General features: G+C 46.1%; 1 protein-coding gene across 1 annotated transcript in view; it reads right to left on the bottom strand.

Moving 5' to 3' along the window:
- LOC148505705 (FRAS1-related extracellular matrix protein 1-like) overlaps positions 1-16,851 on the bottom strand; it is a 244,847-nt gene that overhangs the window by 55,235 nt on the left and 172,761 nt on the right. The window contains exons 25-26 of the mRNA XM_088447872.1: positions 15,605-16,019; positions 67-268 (exon numbers count right to left, since the gene is read on the bottom strand). Coding sequence (XP_088303998.1) covers positions 67-268; positions 15,605-16,019 — 617 coding nt within the window. The remainder of the gene's footprint in view (positions 1-66; positions 269-15,604; positions 16,020-16,851) is intronic.

The following is a 16,851-nucleotide window of genomic DNA, read 5'->3' as shown; positions in this document are numbered from 1 at the left end:
AGAACATAGAGCTGCACGATTTATACATATTGAATAGAATCTGCAATCACCTCACATTGGTGATACCTGTTTTTGCATTTTCCAAGTGTCCGAAATTGGGAGATCGCAGGATAATGTACACGATATTTTCATCGGCGCTGTCGGGGTCCGAGGCCTTCAGTTTTCTGGCCGTGAGCTGGACGGCAGACCTTCCATCTCTCAGTGTCTCTACAGTGGAAGGGACCTCCTTGTGAAGGACCATCGGAGGCATTTTATCCACATGCTCCACCTAAGGGTATAGCGGAGGGAAAGGACATTAATCTGTACATCCAGAAAACTGAATGGTGAATCTCGCAGCACTTTTATAATAGTCTCTTCATGTCTCCAGTTTTTGTGGAATTCCAGGTAAAAAAAAAATATATATATTTTTACAGTATATGCTGTTTTCAGCCATGTTTATAATAAGTGACGGCAAAGACGTAACGTCAAAGGTCACAAGGGCTGACATCTGTAAGGTCACGCTGTGATCAGGGGTGCCGAGGGGGAGGGGGGGGCTAGTTACTCTTTACCCGTGCCTGCTGAAGCGGCCTGGTGACGGCCCTGGTCTTGCAGCCCCCATCCCAGTAACAGGAAGCAGCCCCCAGTGAACTGATAAGCTGAACTCTTGCAAATAGTGGTTCAATTTCAAAAATGGCCGCCTCCTTAAAAATATCAACTGAAGAGGTCTGATAGCAGAACCAGAAACACTTCTGCCAGGGTACTAATGGTACTAATGGTGCTAATGGTACTAATGGTGCTAATGGTACTAATGGTACTAATGGTACTAATGGTGCTAATGGTACTAATGGTACTAATGGTGCTAATGGTGCTAATGGTACTAATGGTGCTAATGGTGCTAATGGTGCTAATGGTACTAATGGTACTAATGGTGCTAATGGTACTAATGGTGCTAATGGTACTAATGGTACTAATGGTGCTAATGGTGCTAATGGTACTAATGGTACTAATGGTGCTAATGGTGCTAATGGTACTAATGGTACTAATGGTGCTAATGGTACTAATGGTACTAATGGTGCTAATGGTACTAATGGTGCTAATGGTACTAATGGTACTAATGGTACTAATGGTGCTAATGGTGCTAATGGTACTAATGGTGCTAATGGTACTAATGGTGCTAATGGTACTAATGGTACTAATTGTGCTAATGGTACTAATGGTGCTAATGGTGCTAATGGTACTAATGGTACTAATGGTGCTAATGGTACTAATGGTACTAATGGTGCTAATGGTACTAATGGTACTAATGGTGCTAATGGTACTAATGGTGCTAATGGTACTAATGGTACTAATGGTGCTAATGGTGCTAATGGTGCTAATGGTACTAATGGTGCTAATGGTGCTAATGGTGCTAATGGTACTAATGGTGCTAATGGTACTAATGGTACTAATGGTACTAATGGTGCTAATGGTACTAATGGTGCTAATGGTACTAATGGTACTAATGGTGCTAATGGTACTAATGGTGCTAATGGTACTAATGGCGCTAATGGTACTAATGGTGCTAATGGTGCTAATGGTGCTAATGGTACTAATGGTGCTAATGGTGCTAATGGTGCTAATGGTACTAATGGTACTAATGGTGCTAATGGTGCTAATGGTACTAATGGTGCTAATGGTACTAATGGGGCTAATGGTACTAATGGTGCTAATGGTACTAATGGTACTAATGGTGCTAATGGTGCTAATGGTACTAATGGTGCTAATGGTGCTAATGGTACTAATGGTGCTAATGGTGCTAATGGTGCTAATGGTACTAATGGTACTAATAGTACTAATGGTGCTAATGGTACTAATGGTGCTAATGGTGCTAATGGTGCTAATGGTACTAATGGTACTAATGGTGCTAATGGTGCTAATGGTACTAATGGTGCTAATGGTACTAATGGTACTAATGGTACTAATGGTGCTAATGGTGCTAATGGTGCTAATGGCGCTAATGGTGCTAATGGTACTAATGGTACTAATGGTGCTAATGGTGCTAATGGTGCTAATGGTGCTAATGGTACTAATGGTACTAATGGTACTAATGGTGCTAATGGTACTAATGGTGCTAATGGTGCTAATGGTACTAATGGTACTAATGGTGCTAATGGTACTAATGGTGCTAATGGTGCTAATGGTACTAATGGTGCTAATGGTACTAATGGTGCTAATGGTGCTAATGGTGCTAATGGTGCTAATGGTACTAATGGTGCTAATGGTGCTAATGGTGCTAATGGTGCTAATGGTACTAATGGTGCTAATGGTACTAATGGTACTAATGGTACTAATGGTGCTAATGGTGCTAATGGTGCTAATGGTACTAATGGTGCTAATGGTACTAATGGTACTAATGGTGCTAATGGTACTAATGGTGCTAATGGTGCTAATGGTACTAATGGTGCTAATGGTGCTAATGGTACTAATGGTGCTAATGGTACTAATGGTGCTAATGGTACTAATGGTACTAATGGTGCTAATGGTACTAATGGTGCTAATGGTACTAATGGTACTAATGGTACTAATGGTGCTAATGGTGCTAATGGTACTAATGGTACTAATGGTGCTAATGGTACTAATGGTACTAATGGTGCTAATGGTACTAATGGTACTAATTGTGCTAATGGTGCTAATGGTACTAATGGTACTAATGGTGCTAATGGTACTAATGGTGCTAATGGTACTAATGGTACTAATGGTGCATTCTGGGCCCTATTCTGCGGATATTCACGCACTTAGCCGATGTTGGAAGTACTGCGCATGCTTCCTAGACACAATTCGCGGGTGCCTCAATGGTTACCGCTGGGGGGAGGCAATCGGGAAGCCGACTGCCTAAATACCGGCAGCCGGCTTCCCGACTGCCATTTCCCGGCAAGGGTGAAATGCCGGGCGTCTAGATGTAGATGCCCGCATTTCCCCGACGCCGGGAGACCGGCGCCCGGCATCCCGATCGTAGGGATGCTGGGCGCCGCGAGCGGACAGCCGCGGGGGGGAGGGTTAGGTTTAGGGCTCCCGGGGGGGGCTTAGGGTTAGGCACCCCCCCGGGGGACTTAGATTTAGGCAGCGGGGAAGGGGGTGGTTAGGGTTAGGCACTTAGAGGGGGGATTAGGGTTAGGCACTTAGGGGGGAAGTTAGGGTTAGGCTCCCCTAAGGAGGGTTAGGGTTAGGGGGGTTAGGTTAGTAAATACTTACCTATCCACGATCGGGATTTCCAGCGCTGTTGGGCTTCCGCTGCGTCGCACTCTGCTCCTGTCGGGCTGCCGCTGACGGGAATAGCGGCGGTATTTCATACCAATTCCCCGCTGGGAGACGCAGGATGAATTTGGACACAAGGGCTGTGCATTTCAATGGATGTTCCTGGAAAATAACAGGGAGGGGTATTCAGGCAGACGCGGAGGTGTTGCTGACAGCGACTGCGTCTAAAGACAGGGCGCAATGTTCAGATAGAGAAATTGCGCCTGCCATTGGGCTTTCGCAAGCTTCGATGGTACGATCTATAGTGCAGCGAGACGGATTGGCACCGCTGCACCCAGTGGGCGTCTCATTAGAAAGATCATCGGTTGCGGCATTATTATAAAGGAGCAGACGCAGCTGCGTCATCGCGCACCTGATTCAGGCCTTGAAAAACATCTCAAAATAAATTCCTTTTTTTTTGAGTATTAGGAGTGTATTTACTAAAATGCAAGTTTTTAAAAGTGGAGATGTTGCCCATAGCAACCAATCAGATTCTACTTATCATTTATCTAGCACCTTCAAGATGATAATAGCTAGAATCTGATTGGTTGCTATGGGCAACATCTCCACTTCTAAAAACCTGCACTTTAGTAAATATACCCCTAAGAGCTTACAAATCGTATAAATGTGAATAAATAGGAAATGTTGTATTGAACAAATGACATTAGTTACATACGTCTGATTTATAACATATTCTTCGATCATTATAAAGAAGATGAAACTAAAGCATTAATAAAAAAAAAGATCATTTAAAAAAGTGAAAAACTGTTTTATTGTGTTTTCTTGCCCCTGGCTTGTGATTTAGAGGTAAGGTAAGTTTTCTATGGCAGAGATCGCTGAGTATGAAAAAGTTTTTTTTCACCTGTTCGGATAATTTGTACACCCCCCGGGAATACTCACCTTCAAGCCTGTGTCCAACTAATTAGTTGCCTCAGTGAGTGCATTCTGGATTTCCTAAATGATGGCTGCCTACCTGACATCTTGTGACATCTGATTAGTAAACTAGGCCACGAATTTAAGAAATAAGTCATGCCCGTTAACTCCTTGTGCACCTAATCAACATGACAGCTAGGTGTACGGGCTAGTTAAACTCTAGTCATGTCACCAAATATGTACATCACATAAATGCGTTTATTTACAGTCCGTTTATAAGTACAGAAGAAAAACCACCCTGGACATTATAACGTATGAACAAATGCATTTGAACTTGTAGATAATAAATCTGAATTATTTTATTTCCTGAATAATGCAAGATGCTTGTATGTGATGGTGCATACACACGGTCAGATTTTTCCTTCAGATATGAACGATAACGATTAAAAAATCGTTCAGTCGTTCATATCTGAAGGAAAATCGTTCATATCTGACATGCCTGAACGATGGCCGATCAACGATGCGCGTTCCCGATGGTCAGATAACGATGTCTGACATCTGATGTGTTTGCAGTCAGACTTGGACGATTCCATTAATTTTAATGCAGTCAAAAATCGTTCAATCGTTCAAATCGTTCAAAACTTTGGTAAAATCGTTCAAATCGTTCAAATCGTTTAATCGTTCAATCGTTCATCTGACAAATCTGACAAGTCTGACAAATCTGACCGTGTGTACGCTCCATGAGAAGGAAAACTTTAGCTTACAGAATAGCAAATGAGACCAATATGTGAAATTAAAAGTAACTTTGTAACAGTACAGAACCAGCAATGTAACAGTTAAGGTGCTGAAGATTCCACGTCCTTGGTATGGGACTCACTGGGGAGCTGGTCATACAAATCTTTCCAAAACACTGACTCCTGAACTTTTGCCAGAGGTGTCCCTCCCCAGTGGTTCTGAATGCAGAATTACCCAACATGTTAGACCTGTCACTTCTCTGTAAGCAGTTTAGTATGTACAGAAATTCAGAGTACATGGGAAATATGAAGAAACAGCAGTGAGGCGTTTGTACATTATTTATGCTAGGGGCAACCTAGAACGCCACTAAAATATCTTTCAAAGATTGTGTGTTTTAAAGAAAGCAAGTTGTTTGGTATGAAATAACTACTTGCGGAGTTAGCAGATAAATCTGTCAGCTCTGCCTTATTGTGTTGGGCAGAGGATGTTTGAAAAAACAAACTTTTTATTTTTTAAACAAATTTTTCCTTTAATACAACCAAACTGAAATTGACAATATATAAAAAAATAATACAGTCAGGTGCATAAATATTGGGACATTGACAGAATTTTTATATTTTGGCCTCTATTCACCACCACAATGGCTTTGAAATGAAACAAACAAGATGTGATTTAACTGCAGACTTTCAGATTTAATTTGAGGGTAATTACATCCAAATCAGGTGAACGGTGTAGGAATTACAACGGTTTCTATATGTGCCTCCCACTTTTTAAGGGGCCAAAAGTAATGGGACAAACTAAACAATCCTAAATCTTTCACTTTTTAATACTTTGTTGCAAATCCTTTGCAGGCAATTACAGCCTGAAGTCTGGAACGCATAGACATCACCAGACACTGGGTTTCATTCCTGGTGATGCTCTGCCAGGCCTCTACTGCAAATGTCTTCAGTTCCTGCTTGTTCTTGGGGCATTTTCCCTTCAGTTTTGTCTTCATCAAGTGAAATGCAGGCTCAATCAGATTCAGGTCAGGGGATTGACTTGGCCATTGCATAACGTTCCACATTTTAGCCTTAAAAAACTCTTGGTTGCTTTTGCAGTATGCTTCGGGTCATTGTCCATCTGCACTGTGAAGCGCCGTCCAATGAGTTGTGAAGCATTTGACTGAATATGAGCATATAATATTGCCCAAAACACTTCAGAATTCATTCTGCTGCTTTTGTCAGCAATCACATCATCAATAAATACAAGGGAACCTGTTCCATTGGCAGCCATACATGCCCACGCCATGACACTACCACCACCATGCTTCACTGATGAGGTGGTATGTTTTGGATCATGAGCAGTTCCTTTCCTTCTCCATACTCTTCTCTTCCCATCACTCTTGTACAAGTTGATCTTTGTCTCATCTGTCCATAGGATGTTGTTCCAGAACTGTAATGGCTTTTTTAGATGTTGTTTGGCAAACTCTAATCTGGTCTTCCTGTTTTTGAGGCTCACCTATGGTTTACATCTTGTGGTGAACCATCTATATTCACTCTTGTGAAGTCTTCTCTTGATTGTTGACTTTGACACATATACACCTACCTCCTGGAGAGTGTTCTTGATTTGGCCAACTGTTGTGAAGGGGTTTTTCTTCACCAGGGAAATAATTCTTCTGTCATCCACCACAGTTGTTTTCCGTGGTCTTCCGGGTCTTTTGGTATTGCTGAGCTCTCTGGTGCGTTCTTTCTTTTTAAGAATGTTCCAAACAGTTCATTTGGCCACACCTAATGTTTTTGTTATCTCTCTGATGGGTTTGTTTTGATTTTTCAGCCTAATGATGGCTTGCTTCACTGATAGTGACAGCTCTTTGGATCTCATATTGAGAGTCGACAGCAACTGATTCCAAATGCAGATGTCACACCTAGAATCAACTCCAGACCTTTTACCTGCTTAATTGATAATGAAATAACGAGGGAATAGCCCACACCTGTCCATGAAATAGCTTTTGAGTGGATAATCCCATTACTTTTGGCCCCTTAAAAAGTGGGAGGCACATATAGAAACCGTTGTAATTCCTACACCATTCACCTGATTTGGATGTAATTGCCCTTAAATTAAACCTGAAAGTCTGCAGTTAAAGCACATCTTGTTTGTTTCATTTCAAAGCCATTGTGGTGGTGAATAGAGGCCAAAATATGAAAATTCTGTCAATGTCCCAATATTTATGCACCTGACTGTATATAAAACATAAATAACATCAGCTTTGTCTATTAAGATATAACACTATAATATCAACAATATTCGAAAAAAAAAAAAATTAAAGAGGCAATTCATTTTAAGGCTAGTTTTGCACTACAACTAATTGCCGGTTTAAATTTAGCAACAATCTCGCCGAAAACAAACCACTTCCTTGAATTCAGAATTTATATCATAATCCCCTTAGGATCTGATGTGGAGTTGAACACAAGTAGGGCGTAATCACTCCCGCAGCGCGTGCACAGAATAAAATTTGCATATTTGCCCATATGCTCAGTTGTCCGCAACTTTGCAAGAGAACGGCCCTATCTGTTCACTTGGTTTGATACCTATCATCCCTGTGCATTTGCGCTGACCCTATCCTTGTAGTAAAAAGTAACAGCGTATTTATGCTACCTGCAAACTGTGTATAGCCCAAATTCCATATACTTTCCATCACTGACCATTGCATACATGAGAACGCCTTGTTCAAGCCCAGAAGTGTCCCTGAAACTCTGCACTATATTTATGTACACCGAGTGATCATACTGATCATGTACAGTGCAAAAACAAGCAAGACAGGGGCCGGATTAAGGGCCACATTTACCTGGGGCTGCTTATGGTCAAGGACCTATTGTGAGAAAGGGAGGTGTGGCCAGTGCCATGTGGGTGTGGCCAGTGCTGTGTGGGTGTAGCTAGTGCCATGTGGGTGGTACCAGTGCTGTGTGGGTGTAGCTAGTGCCATGGGGGTGTGACCAGTGCTGTGTGTGTGTAGCTAGTGCCATGTGGGTGTGACCAGTGCTGTGTGGGTGTAGTTAGTGCCATGTGGGTGGTACCAGTGCTGTGTGGGTGTAGCTAGTGCCATGTGGGTGTGACCAGTGCTGTGTGGGTGTAGCTAGTGCCATGAGGGTGTGACCAGTGCTGTGTGGGTGTAGCTAGTGCCATGTACACCCCCTACAGCTCTAGGGGTGTTCGACCAGTGCGGTTGAACAGGGGCGCCAGCCATAGAGGGGCACCCCTCCATAAAATTCCGATTTCAGCGGGACAGTAATGTCCCGCTGTTCCACCTGTGGGCTGAAGTGGCTAGCGGGTGGTCAAATTTGGAGGTTGGGGACCTCCACCGCCGGTTCCCAGAGTCTGAATGGATGCTGCACTTGTGTGCGGCATCCATTCAGTGACAGGAGAGGGCTGGGGGAAGCCCAGCTAGTGAGCCCCCCACACTGTCATTTTCCAAACACAGCCTTTGAGATGACAGTTGGGGACTGATTGGCTGGTACCTTATCACTTTCTTATCACTTTTCACTCTATCTCCTAACACTGCTTAGTAAATAGACCCCTAAGACCTGGGAGTTTCCAGGGTTGACAGACCCGGGAAGTACCCATGTATTTCCCAAGTCTTATGTCTGAAAGGGGTATTAGTCAGCCCTCTATGTTTGTGGTTGGCCTACCCCCCAGAGGTAAAAAAAACCCACATACATTTGCCACCACACAGAGGGCCTGATTCAGACCTGCTGGGGCAGTGCGCATGCACACGAAAGACCCGGCTCCGTCGTGCGCATGTGCAAGACCCGGATAGCGACGGGCAAGCCGTCGCTATGGGTCTCACTACAAAGAGGGCGTGCTGTCAATGGCAAGTGACAGCACGCCCCCCTGGCGGGCGTGCCGGGGGCGTGGCTGGCCAGATGGAGGCATTCCCATGGGAACGCTTACAGTCTGGGGCCGGCCCCACTGACATCACAAGTGATGTCAGTGGGAGTGCTCTTGGCTCTGATAGAGCCAAAAGCACTCCAGGGCTTGCGGCAGACGAGACCCTACCACAAGGGTCTCGTCGCAAGCCCGATGGTCGCGGTGGTCTTGACCATCGCGACCATCTTTTTGGCCGCTCGCTATAGCTGTGGGTGGTCACCCACAGCTATGCGAGCGGCCAGGAGGCCGGTCTAAAAAAGAGGAGGGCCCTGATTCAGAGCGAGCGCTCTGAAAGAGCGTCTGGCTCTGAATCAGGCCCAGAGTCCATTTATGTTATGCCACACAGTAGTACCCCTTATACACATTATGCCACACAGTAATGCCCCTTACACTACACAGTAATGCTCATTACACATCATCCCACACAGTAATGTCCTTTACAGATTATGCCACAGTGATTGTGCCCCATATACAGGGCCGGTTCTCCCGTTACACATGGTACACAGCTGCGTAAGGCGCCACATAGTGAAGGGCGCCTCAGCTGCGTACCATACGGGCTGCAGTGCAGACTGTGTCTCTGTGACACAGCTGACCCGCCTGTGTAGCGCTGATCGGACGGAGTTCGGTCAGCGCTACACAGCACAAACACACGGCCGCCGGCGCCGGCAGCTGTGTGTTTGCTTTAGCAGCTGATGAGAGTCAGACAGACTCTCATCGGCTGCTGCTCCCACTGCCGGAGCCGGACATCTTCCGGCTCCCGCAGTGGGTAATGGGAGTGACGTCATGACGTGACGTCACTCCCATAATGCAAAGCGGCGGACGGAGGAGCTAGTATCGGCGGCGGGACCAGGACCAGGAGCGGGTTTCGGGTAAGTGTTTTTTTTTTAATTTTCATTACGTCTCTAATGCGGGGGCACTACAAGGGGGGATTACTAGGGGGGGAATACTACTTATGACACTACAGGGGGCAATACTACTGGGGGGCGCTACAAGGGGGAATTACTAGGGGGAATACTACTGGGGACACTACAGGGGGTAATACTACTGGGGGCACTTCAAGGGGGGATTACTATGGGGGCACTACTACTGGGGGCACTACAGGGGGTAATACTACTGGGGACACTACAGGGGGTAATACTACTGGGGGCACTACAGGGGGGAATACTACTGGGGGCACTACAAGGGGGGGATTACTACTGGGGGCACTACAAGGGGGGAATTACTACTGGGGGCACTACAAGGGGGGGATTACTACTAGGGACACTACAAGGGGGGGACCACTACTGGGGGCACTATAAGTGGGTACCACTACTGGGGGCACTGCATAGGGAGGAGTACTACTGGGGCACTATATAAGGGGAATACTACTGGGGGCACAAGGGGCACTGCACAGGAGGACCACTACCGGGGGCACTGTAAAAGGGGCACTGCATAGGAGGTACCACTACTGGGGGCACTGCATTGGGGGACTACTACTGGGGGCACTATATAAGGGGAATACTACTGGGGGCACAAGGGGCACTGCACAGGGGGGACCACTACCGGTGGCACTGTAAAAGGGGCACTGCATTGCTTACCAAACAATTTGGGCTAGGGCCGGCCCTGTCCATATAAAACATTATTCCACACAATAGTAGTGCCACTTACACATTATGCCATACAGTAATGCCGCTTATAACATTGCCATATAGTAATGCCCCTTACACATTATGCCCCTCCCAGCAACTCACCTCCCTGTGTCCCTCCAGCAGCCTCTTGCCCCCCTGTGTGCCATCAGCAGCCAGCAGGTGTGGATTTGGTGCTGGGCCGCCAGCTAATTACAGGTGGTGCCCCAGCAGGCAGCAGCAAAAATGGACAGACAGCACAGGCGAAATTTTAATCTGGCGCCCGTTGTGAGCCAATCGGAGCTCGCGGACTGGCAGCCAACCAGGAACTGCCACTGTTGATTGGCTGCTGGACCGCAAGCTCTGATTGCCTGATTGACAGCGGCGCTGTCTCTCCATGTCTGCCTGCCAGTGTACCAAATTAACGTCGCTGCCCACCTTGTGTGCGTGACTGGGTGTCGGGGGAGCGGTGGGCTGCAGAGGCAGCTCTGGCACCATAGCAGCTGCACCCCTTGCACCCATGGTAGTTACGACCACTGTTTGCATGCATGTTAGCAGACAGTGGGGTACTTTGCAGGATCAATGAAATGGAGTTACAGGCGAGGACAATGTAAACAAATAAAGGCTGCAGGTGTACTTCAGCCCGGGCAATGACTGGTAGCCCAGCTAGTTGCAAATATCCCCTAATTTAATGGCAAAATCGAACCAATGCCAGCTATCAGAGTCAAGCTGGATGGATGTTACCATTGTGATAATTATCAAGCTCCGAAAAAGAAAAGCTGACAGCTGATTCTAACATCCTCTGCCCAATGGAAAAAGGATCCAGAGTGCAAAGGGAGAACCACTTAGATCCCTCCGCCTCCTAAGGCTCTCATAATGTGCACACGTGACCCAAGCAGACACATGCGCAGTAATACCGCTCTAACGGAACCCGGCGGCAAAATCCTTCACCCATTCCATTAACAAGGGCAAGTATAGCTTTTAGTATTATCAGAGCAGCTGTCCCGGCTCGGGCGCATTGATAAATAGCCCTGGAACGCGTTCCCAAATTGCAGGGAATAGCCTTTTGGCCCATTTACCTCCATGTTAATAAATTGTCCCGTGGAGACGTAACAAATATGAGGGAATTAATAGAAAAATGGAGAAAAGGGTCTAAAACGACCAGGAGGACCAGCTGAGGCTGGATATCTGAGCAGACGGATGACATGATGGACAGAGGGACGGAGAATGACATGTATGGGTCGCTTATGGGGAGAGAGAGGGAAAGCAAAAATCAAAGTAACAGATGAAAGTACTGGAATAAGCAATAAAGACCTTTCCAAGTTACAAAATAATAAGCTAATCAAATGCAAAAATAAACTGAAAAGAAACCACGGACTATAAACAAGCCCGTGGGTCAATTGATGAGATAAATTAACAGTGAGTGGAGCCTTGAACACAGACGCACCAAATTTCAGAGATAAAAAAGTGCATTTAATCCAATAAACACTAAGGCACCTTCAGTGTCAAATGGAAGCAGATTTGAGGTTGCTTGAAATGCCAAACCTCATATTTGCCATCAAGCCACAGGAACTTCAAACAAGGCGGCTGGAAGATGCAAAGGTCATAAATCTGAGACGTGAAGATGTGTTATTTGGATATGTCGTGTTAAATGAATGGCCGGGTCTATCTGCCACCCCGGCTCGCAACAGGACAACTTCACAGCCCCCGACCACAATGTTCTGTTTGTGCGAATCCCACAGGGTAACTTCATTTCCTCAAAATCAGATGATTTTTATTTTTTTTTCATTCCATCATATCCAGGCCCCAATATCCCCCAAACACATCAGCGCCACCACCCTCCCCCCTCTTAAACACAAAATAAATACATATACACAGAACAACCTCCTGATTATTCAATAAAATATGAAACTGTCAAAAACTCTAATGACAATGACACAGATCATTTCAGAAGCAAGATTTCCGAGTTTTCGGAAGTACGATTATACTTCTATTATTAATTGGGGGCTTATTCAGATATTTCTAAAGGAACATAGGAAAGGTGACATGCAAACGTTTTAGAACCAGCATTTTGAAGCTCTCATAGAGACGCCTAGCGGAGACAGGGAAGCGCTATTTAGGACATAGCACTGTACAGTGAGGAGATCGTGACTTAATATGGCATGGAGCATGTAGCAACAGTTTGCGTTCACTGAAGGGGTCAAGAACGTGGGAAAATACAGTACATATAGAGGCAATCTAAAACATGATTTGTCTTTATCTGTAATAAATGTTCAGCAACACATACAGACTATTTATTTTTAGATGCATATTTGCATTGGGAATCGGTATGGGATGCCGGCCGTCGGCTGACAGAATGCCGACACCAGCATCCTGTCAGGTCTAGCATACCGACAATTGTTGGTTGGTATGCCCCTCTCCCTACCCTAACCCTTCCCCCTTAGTGCCTAACGCTAACCTCCACCCAAGTGCCTCAACCTAATCTCCCCCTCACCGCACCCTAAATCTAACCCTTATTGTCTAACGCTAACCCTCCCCTAGTGCCTAACTCTAACCCCGCACCCTAACCCTCCTTCCCACACCGCTATTAAATCTTCGGTGTCCTGATGGTCAGGATGTCGGCATCGGGATTGTGATAGGCATCGGGATTCCGGCATCGGTAATATCAGTGCTGGCATTGCGGGCGTCGGGATATTGACTGTATCCCTTTGCATTGGTTAGTATAGGCAGGAACCAGCAAATGCGCCATACACCTCGTTAGAATTGCCACACGCTGTTGCCACTTTATAGGGCAGATGTGACTCAGTTATGTTCCACTTAGTATCGGAAGTACTTGCATACACTCAGCTTCAGTGCCTGCACAAGCTGAAGAGGGGGTGGGGAGAATACTAATTATCTGGGGCCAGGCTTGTTAACGGTGCCCAGTGGGGGCCTGGGTCAGCTGCTGAGGCCTTTGCTGCACTGCAGAGTGGGATAAGTGTCTTCCTTTGCGGCACAGAGGGTTTTTTTGGGGGGGGGGGGGGCAGGCCTCTATGATTGACCATGCCCCCCAGTAACCAGGCCCTGTTCAGCTCTCCACAGCCCTGAATGTGAACACAGGGATAATCCACCTGCAAATCTGACACGTGTTTAGCCCTGCCTCAGCTCCTACTGTATACAGGAAAACATTAGCCGGAACGTCAAGTTATGAAGAGGGTGCCGCGTGCCTCAGTGATGCCTCAGGTTCTTTAAGCTGCAATCTCATGAATATTAATTCAGCCTACAACATGACTGTTTCCACTATGTGTAATAGATAAAAAATGAAGTAGAAAGCAGCCCTAATGGGCCCATTTATTAATGATCGCATTTTGCAATGCGATCAAGGCATGCAGTACCGCCCATGATCGCATTGCAAAATGCGATCATAGCGGCCGAATGTATGACCCGGCACATGCAGGGTGACGGGCTCCGAAAGGAGGCTGCTGCGCATGACTGCACATGAGCGGCGCCCATTGCCGGCGGAGGGATCTGGGAGATCCCTCCGCCGGCTGACATGAGGTATGTCCCCATAGGCTACAGCGGCTAACGCTATCTTCAGATGGCGTTAGCTGCTGGGGCCAATATTGATACATTTGGCAGCATCGTATCCCCCATAGAAACCTATGGGGGAGGCGGCTGCCAGCGGCAATGGAGGGATCACAGCAGGTATCGGAGATACCTGCTGCGGTCCCTCCTTCATACATCCGAGGGATACAAAAGCATTTGAGGTAAACCCCCGAAAACAGGTGTTTTCGGGGAATTTACCTCAAATTCCCTTTGATAAATGGGCCCCAAAGTCTGGTAGTTTTGAAAACACTTGGCTATAAATACAAAGAATCTGGCAGTTGGAGATGAAAATTTAAAGCGGCACTCACATTCAGAGTAAAGCATGCCGGGCTTTACACTGAAAGTAATTGGCGCTTTAAATTTTCAGCTCCAACCCGCCGACAAGCAGCTGCTTACAAAAGTCGCGGCTCCGTATATATAGCCCATTATGTGATATCTGTAGCCTGTAACTAATTCAACACAAATCTGTGTTCTGGGCCAGAGTAAAATATAAGCACTTGAGTGGGATCATATAAATACATGACTGAAAGGCACTGAAGGAAACAGAAAGATAAATCGATATAAAGCTCTCACAGGATTAAGTTATCCGACGACGTAACCGCTTTAAGATATAACAATGTATAGAGTTAGATCTCTAATTTATAAAAACATTTTACGGAAATGTGTTTCCTAATGTGCCCTTTTTAACATTATGCTGATAGAAAAATTGTTTTATATACTGTATGTACTATTTTATATGTACTATTTGTGAAGATGCATAGACAGGGAACTGATTGGCTGGTACTTTATCTCCGTCCACTTTATCTCTCTCCAAGGCTTAGTACATAGTACACATCAGTGTTGGACAGGGGCATGAAGGGCCCACCAGGGCAATGCAGTGGTAGGGGACCATTCTTAAGGGGTGTGGCCAACCACCAGAGGGGGTGTGGCCATTCACCGCAGATGCTTGGTTAACCAATAGGCAAATCTTTGTGTAGTATACTATCTACATAAAGGAACCAAACACCCATGTTGATCAGTGGCTACTACTCCACCAGGTAACTGACCATCTAATAGAGTAACAATGTATGATTTGAGGTCTGGAACCTGACACCTAGAGAAGGAAGCTAGGCCCTCAGGCAGTGGGGCCCACCTGGGATTTCCCCTGTACCCCTGTGGGCGAGTCCATCCCTGGACCCCATAGCCTGTAATATGACAGTTAGGAACTGATTGGTTGGTACTTTATCTCTGTCCACTCTCTCTCTCTCTCCAATTCTTAGTACATAGACCCCTGTAGCATAGGGAATATGCTAAAGTTTCTTGGTACAAAATTAAATTGAAATTGTTCTGAATTTTAAGATAAACCTGATTCATTAAAGGGATTACAGTTGGTGTTGACATTGTTATCCCCGGAAATAACCCTGACAGCAGTACGCACTGCATGGATAAGTCTATATATCTGGGACTACGATGATACCGCCGCCAAACCTGTTCTGTCGCCGCCACCTCAGGATGGTGATAGCGGAAGTCCGTAATGAAATCTAATGTCTGATTGGTTATTTGCAGGTATTTTTCTACACATACACCCTGCACAAAATGTACCTCCTTCTATATTGGGAGTAATTCATATTCCAGTATAATGCCCCACTCATGGCAATAAGCATTCCACTTGCCTGAATTATAAAGACTGCGGAATCTCTCTTCAACTGACCATCAACCAAGAAGCCGACATTGGTGTCATCTGTGGCCACAAATGAGAAGCGGTCGGAACTTGGCGGCCCCCCGTAGTGTCGGTAGGACAGGTGCATGTTGCTGACGTCAGCCTGGGTGAAGTCGCCCTGCTGCAGGAGCCTGCCGCTCAGGTACAGCTGCCCGTGTTGGGGAAACTCTATGATTGTGTAGCTTAATTTTTCCACTGGGCTGTCTGGGTCAGTAAGCTGCAGGACATCGGCAGAAATCACCGTCGTTCCACCTTCCAGTATCTGGAGGCCCTTATTGTTCAGGAGAGTTGGCGGAATACGGTCTGTGCGCTCCACAAAGAACTCTAAGGACCCATCCTTTGCATTCAGTCCGTTGCTCACAGTGAAACTATGGAAAGGAAAAAAATAAATAAAAAAAATAGAAAATAACCCATTATGTAAAGGGAATGATTTGTGCAGCGCAGAAATGTTTTTTTTTTTTTTTTTGCATCATAAAAACAAAAGTTATAGACTACAGATGGAGCTGGTCTCTGATACTAGGGAGATACAGGCGCTGGTCTAACAAAGGCGGAACAGGACAAAATCAAGGACCTGCAAGAAAATACAGTATATTCCGGAGCCGAGCTAAGAGAATGTGACAAGCAGAGAATAAGCCATAGTAGGGGCATGGAGCTGGGGCCTCAGGTGACGTCATGCAGGACTGCTGGAGGCCCAAGGGCCGCTAGTCGCCCATCTCTGCCTAATGCTGGGTACACACTAGGACGAGGCAACGGCCAGCAGACCAATCCACCGTCCTAGTGGCCGATTGGTAAGCTACACACACTCACCAATCAGCTGCGCGCTGTGTCTGGGCTGACATCACAACTGGGCAACTGAGCAAACGTTAAAATTTGCCCGCCCAGTTGAGACGTCAGCGTCGGCGGGCTCCTGCAGCAAGTGTACGGGCAGTTGGCATGTCGCCCGTACACACCGCCAAACGCACCAAAATATCTTTCAGATATTACGACATTGGCCCTGCTGCTGGGCAGACCTGATTTGTCTGTGAACGACGTTGTTCACAGACATATGGGGGGTACACACCCGCCGATGCACTAGCGATATATCGCTCGTCAATAGAACGGGCGCTATATGCAAAAGTGTGTACCCAGCATTAGACACTTGCGCGGTTGTCTCTTCTATAGATGCACCCATATCCTTACTAAGGCCCCATGGGGCTATTG

Source organism: Taudactylus pleione, unplaced genomic scaffold (genome assembly GCF_031769625.1).
Source record: "Taudactylus pleione unplaced genomic scaffold, aTauple2 ptg000442l, whole genome shotgun sequence".
In the NCBI taxonomy this organism is placed as follows: Eukaryota; Metazoa; Chordata; class Amphibia; order Anura; family Myobatrachidae; genus Taudactylus; species Taudactylus pleione.
This window is presented reverse-complemented; position numbering and strand designations above follow the sequence as displayed.